The following is a 6,000-nucleotide window of genomic DNA, read 5'->3' as shown; positions in this document are numbered from 1 at the left end:
GTGAAAGGGAAACAGGGAGCAAGAGAGAGAGAGGAGTGGGCAGGTGAGAGATAAATGGTGAAAGAGAGATGGAAAGGCAAAAGAAAGCAAGAGGAGGAGAGAAAGAAAGAAAGAGCGAGAGAGAGAGAGAAAAAAAGAACCCAAGGAGAAAAATAGAGAGGAGAAGAGAGGGGACAAGAAAGGGTAATAGATAAAGAGAGGGAAAGACAGGAACAAGCGAGTCAGAGTAAAAGGTTCAAAGTAAAAACAAGACAGGGTGACAGAGCGAGAGAGAGAGAGAGAGAGAAAGGGAAAGAGAGACAGAGAGGGGGGAGAAATAAAATAAGAGAGAAAGGGATAGGGGGAAAACAAAAGAAATAGGTACACAGAGAGAGAGAGAAAGAAAGAGAGTTTGCCAGAAAGAAATAGAGTGAGAGAAAGGTCAAGAGAGAGGTTGAGAGAAAGAGGAATAACGAGAAAGTAATAGTGATAGAAAGAAAGAGAAAGTGAGAGAGAATGACAAAGAAATTAAAAGAAAAAAAGAAAGAGTGAAAGACAGAGGGAGAAGCAGAGAAAGAGAGAGAGAAAGGGTGAAAGAGAGAAAGAATAAAGGGAAATGGAAAATAAAGAGAAATAATGGAAAGGTATACAGTATAAAGGGAGAAAGAGGTATATATAAAAAGTGAAAGAGTGAAGTAAAGAAAAAAATATAGCAAAAACAAAAAGATAGAACGAGCAAAATGAGAGAGGGACAGAGAGAAAAATAGGGAAAGGGAGAGAGAAACAGAATGGGAGAGATGGAGAAAAAGAGGGAGTGGGACAGAGATGGAGAGAGAAAGAGAGTGTTTCGAAGGAAGCCGGAGCCGGCTCATGAATTCGTTTCGTTCGCGAGTGACACATCAATAGTATGTGCGCTTTCTAACCTCCATAGCGAGTGTCGCGAACCACCGGATCGCCACCCCGGGCCACAAGAACATACACACGGCGTTGCAGTGTACAAGCCACGCGTGGGCCCGAACACAGTAAACTTGGATCGGAGCGCTGTGCGAGCGGTGGTCCTAAACCGAGCAGTATGCATTTGGACTGCAGGCTTCTGATATGGAAGGAGCGGTAATGGTGGGCAGGGGGCCGACAGGGGCTAGGGTTGTGGTCCTGTCGATCCTCGTCATCATTCTCACCGCGGAAGGTTGCAGGGCGCAGAAAGGTGGGTGCCAAAACAATGCAATAAGTCGTAAACAATGGTGGGAGAGGGGGGGCAAACACCCCCCGAGACTTTGTTATACTGATCTCATGTAAAGTAATGCTGTGTCCTAACATGGCCATTTTCTTGCGCGGAATTCCGTTTGTTTTTTCACCGCTTGTCTCCGCTTGCCGCCTCACATTCGTTGCGCTAAATCCAGGAGAACCGGTTTCATTGGTGTGGTTTTTGGTTGGCACACGCGGCGTTTTGAGGTCTCACGCGAACGCCGATTTAAAGAAAAGCGGCAAAGCTATGGCTCTTTGTAAGAATGTTGCTACCACATTGTGTTTAATCTCAAATGAAGAAAGAATCTTAAATTATTTTAAAGTGTCAAAGGAGTATAGCTGTTTTCCCCCGAAAATGGGAGCACATGTCGGGCATGCTGTGGCTTCCCCTCACTCCAATTACACCAGTTCCTCATGTTTCCATGCTTTTGTGTTGATTTCTACATTTCATATTATGCCATACTCAAATAACATGTAACAAGTACATTTTGTTCCGTTTTAAAAGGCAAACACAGATGGGTGAAGTTATGGGGGTTGCATGACTGTAAACACGTGGACACTTAATAACTCAAATGTGCGGTGCGTCGTTTGAGGTGTTTAAGTTCTATACCTTCTCTTTTAAGTGTGTATTGGGACAACAATTCCCAACATCGTCTCAAGAGCCCTTATGCTTTGATTTTCTCTATTTAGCAAAAGCTGTTCGGTGCGGAACACACCTGGAGGTAGGAATGAGGTCGAACACAGCACCAGAGAGAAATGTCATGCTCGTACCTGCAAGGTTTTTTGTTTGTTTGTGTTTGTAAGTGTAGCATGTAAATGCTGAAAGTAAGAAGATGCCTGCTTCAGCTACAGTGTAAACTCCAACCCAAACCACATTAAAGATTAAAACAAAGTTTATTCGAGCCAGTCAATGAGAAGCACATACAGTAATCCCTTGGTTATTACGGCAGTCAATGGGGACCAGAACCCCCGCAAAACGTGCAAATCTGTGAAGTAGCGACACCCCTTCATAAAAGCCCCCAAGGGTCAAACTTACCTCAAGATGATGTCATGAGAGTATACGACTGTCACGACAGCAATTATAGAGCTGCAAATAAAAACAAAATTGCAGTTGATTGCTTTTATTGTCGTTAAACAAAATTGGATGTCTTCTCCTGTCACTGCAAGAAAGCTATCTGGAGAGCATCTGGCTAGCTACGCACTAGCATCGTATGTCCTCGAATAGAGTTAGGTTTCCAAGATGATTAAAATAAAATTGTCCCGAATGTAGTGAAATGTCATCATTAATTTCGCTCTTCTGACTTTCCAGAGTCCGATGTAATTGCCGACTTTCTTTTTAATGCAACCGAACGCTAAAAGCTAGCTGTTATCGTGCTCGGCAGTTTGTTTTGGTGGAAACATTGACTTGTGCGCCCACCCTGCTGTTTGACTGTTTGCCTGTCAGAGTCGCGTCCACCCAACACACACACACAACCTGCCCCTTGTGATAGCATTTGCTGTGTGCTTTTTTCACAGAACACAATGCACAACACATTGATATAAATGACAATAAAGATAATATAATTCAAAATCCCTGAAGCAGTGAACTGGCGATAATTGAAGTGCGGAGTAGCAGAGTAGTAGGGATTTATTGTACTTGCACATGCATCGGGCTGATGACACAAGCCAGGACATGGCGGCAGCGAGTAAATAACTTCCAAATTCCGTACAGCCCTTTTACACATTCTATTTATTATTTGCAGCCCCAAAACTGTATCCATTTCTTATATGATATGTAATGATCTTGCCTCTAATGCTTTGACATAAAGGGACAGTATATCTGGAAGTGATGTGCTGTGGTGAGTTATTAGCACGGTAACATGAGCTTCTGCTGAACATTGCAGTGAGTCAGTGCAGGGAAAGAGGCTTTTGTTTTCGTCCTGTTCAGCTGGATAATGTCCACCGGGAATCTCTTGCGTAACGCAGATAAACACACTTCAGCTCCTCCTTAACAAAAATCTTTAGGGTCACAAGTTGATTTAAGTTTCACTTTTTGATGCAACGCCTACGTTTAGGTTGTGTTCAGCAGCAGCGGAAGGGATTACGAGGGAATCCTCCATGGTTGAAAATAAGCATTTGACAAAATTATTTCTCAAAGGAAATAAAGGGAATAGATTTGATGAGTTCCTTTGATCAAAACGATATTCACAACTGTGTAAATGTAAGGTAACCACAATTTGTAGTAGACTTTGATGGTGTAGACATTTAGTGTCATGCCTTGTGTTCAATTTCTGGGACCAGACCGAGTAGTTGTACAGAGAAAGAAAAAGCTGAAGAGAGCAGTTCATCCATCCATTATCTGCACTGCTTATCCTCAGTAGGGCGGGGGTGCTGGAGCCCATCCCAGCTGTCTTCGGGCATTGGGCAGGGGACACCGTGAACTGGTTTCCTGCCAGTCGCAGGGCACACAGAGACAGACAACTCACTCGCTCCTTCGCTCCTACGGACAATTTGGACCAGCCAATTAACCCTGACATGCATGTTTTTGGAATGTGGGAGGGAACCGGAGTGCCCGGAGGAAACCCACGCAAGCATCGGGAGAACACGCAAACTCCACACAGGAAGGTTCAATCTCATGACCTCAGTACTGTCCCGCACACGCTCTAACCACTGAGCTGCCGTGCTGCCCGAGAGCAGTTTAGTTAATGATATTTATTACAAAGTTGAAAAAATAAACAATATAGAGTGCACTCCGGTCCAATTGCTCAGGAGAGCCTTCTCCTTCCAAAAGGCATCAAAGAAATGTTTCTCCCCCTGTCTTATAGAAAAAAGCGTGGATTGGATGAATGGAAACTAAATCTTAAACGACAAAGTAAGGAAGTCACATACAGACGCTGCCCTACTTACGAACGAGGCTTATATCTTCATTGATAGATTTTGTACTCGTCTTACACTGGAAATAAACAACCACAAAATAAACAATTTACTTTAATGACATACCCCAGGGGTGTCAAAATAATGTTAAGAAGAAGAAAAAAAAAGAAGGATTACTTACTCTCAATTACACTTAACAAGAGTTTGCGATCATGCCTAGCTCGAGCTTTTCTTCCTGTTAAATCGGTGCAATCCCAACTGTGCCTGAGACAGACGACATCTCATGTTATTGTGATTTTGTCTGTTTTATTTCCTTTTGCTGAACATAATATTTGGTCCCAAGAAAGTTTGTGAATCGAAGAAGGAACTAATTGCAAAATACAAAAAGGGTGTTTGAGTATCTTCCATTGAAGCACTGCTGGAAGGTACAGTAAATAGTTCTCTGAGCATGTTGGTGCTTGTTTTAAGGGTCTTTAAGTGCCTACCACAGGGTGGCAGGTCAAAGAGGTGGCCGGGGTGAGTGGAGTCCTTTAAATGTTGTTGGCTCTCCTGTGGTATTGCAAGCTGGTAATGCCCCCAGGCTTGAAAGAGAACAACCGATGATTTTCTGGGCTGTTTTCATGACACTCTCTCTTTAGTTTCTTTCTTTCTGCTCTCGTGTTCTTAGCAACTAGCTGAGTTAATCATTTACAGTGGCCCAAACTGTAGTTTGGCCCTACTAATCCAAAAAGCTCACTTGTTTGTGTTGTTTGTGCGCAGGTGACGGCTGTGGCCCCACAGTGCTCGGCCCCCATAGCGGCACGCTGTCGTCTCTGGGCTATCCGGGGCCTTACCCCAACAACACAGTCTGTGAGTGGGAGATCAGCGTACCCGCCGGCAAAAGGGTCCTCTTCCGCTTTGCCCAACTGGACATCGACGATGCCGACTGCCGGGTCAACTACCTCCGCCTTTTCAACGGCATCGGACCTGCCAGGAGCGAGATCAGTAAGCCGGTTACCCGTTCAGTTTGCAAAGATTTATGCGTGTGATTAGTAAAAACGTTACAATTTAGTTGAATAGTCTTTGTTGTCATTGATATCAACGTTGTGAAAACAGTGTATGCAATGAGATTAGACAGGGCTGTACAGGGTAAAAGTGTAATACTTTAAAGAGGAAAAAAGGGAAGACCGTCAAGATAAATGGGCAAAAATATTTGCAACATAGTGCTTCGAGACTTGCCTAACAACAATTCCTAAATAAGTTGCAAGGGCTATATTTTCAGTTTTTCGCGTTTATTTAGGGTAGTGATGGCCTTGGAGAGGTAGCAGTCTCTGAGCCTGTTTGTCTTTGCTTTATGGGACCTGTAGTGCCTACCAGAGGGCGACAGGTCAAAGGTATTGGCCGGGGTGGTAAGAGTCCTTTTTAATATTGATGCCTCTTTTGCGGTAACGCAAGCCAAAAATTTCCTCTACCAGTGGTTCTCAACTGGTCATACTTCAGGAACCAGCATTCCACCCTAATGACAAGCTGCGACCCAAAAGAAAATATAAACAACCCCCTAAAACTGCTCTAAAATGGCCACAAATCAAAACAAATTTAAAATATTACTGTCTGTTACCTAAAGATAAGTAATTGTTCAATTATGTAGTAAGTCAAGATTGATATACGGGTAAAAAGTTAAAAAGATAATTTTTTTTTAACATTTACAGCAACTTCCGGCAGTGACACTTGTACACCATTTTTGTATTTTGATATAGTTTTGTTCTTCAATTTGATCGTTATTGTCAGTGCTTTCTATTTTTCTTATCATTAACTTACTTGGGACCCATTATTATGAGCTGTAAAAGGAAATAAAATATATACGAGATCACAACAAGTTGAGATCTGGTTTGCTCAAACGCGTGATTGACATCAAATGAAATGAAATGATCTGCATTTATATAG

The 6,000-nt window shown here is 42.9% G+C and overlaps 1 protein-coding gene across 2 annotated transcripts in view; it reads left to right on the top strand.

Moving 5' to 3' along the window:
• The first annotated feature begins 854 nt into the window (after positions 1-854).
• The window catches only part of dcbld2 (discoidin, CUB and LCCL domain containing 2), a 34,801-nt gene continuing 29,655 nt past the window's right edge, over positions 855-6,000 (top strand). The window contains exons 1-2 of one of the 2 annotated variants that reach the window (XM_088352769.1): positions 855-1,183; positions 4,837-5,061. In XM_088352769.1, the coding sequence (XP_088208895.1) occupies positions 1,078-1,183; positions 4,837-5,061 (331 nt within the window). In that variant the 5' untranslated portion in view covers positions 855-1,077. The remainder of the gene's footprint in view (positions 1,184-4,836; positions 5,062-6,000) is intronic. The other variant, XM_088352770.1, reaches the window with a different exon arrangement.

Source organism: Urocampus carinirostris, chromosome 14, assembly GCF_059441175.1.
Source record: "Urocampus carinirostris isolate Australia breed hairy pipefish chromosome 14, RoL_Ucar_1.0, whole genome shotgun sequence".
Taxonomy (NCBI): Eukaryota; Metazoa; Chordata; class Actinopteri; order Syngnathiformes; family Syngnathidae; genus Urocampus; species Urocampus carinirostris.
Note: the sequence above shows the minus strand (reverse complement) of the source record. Positions and strands in the feature narration are given on the sequence as shown.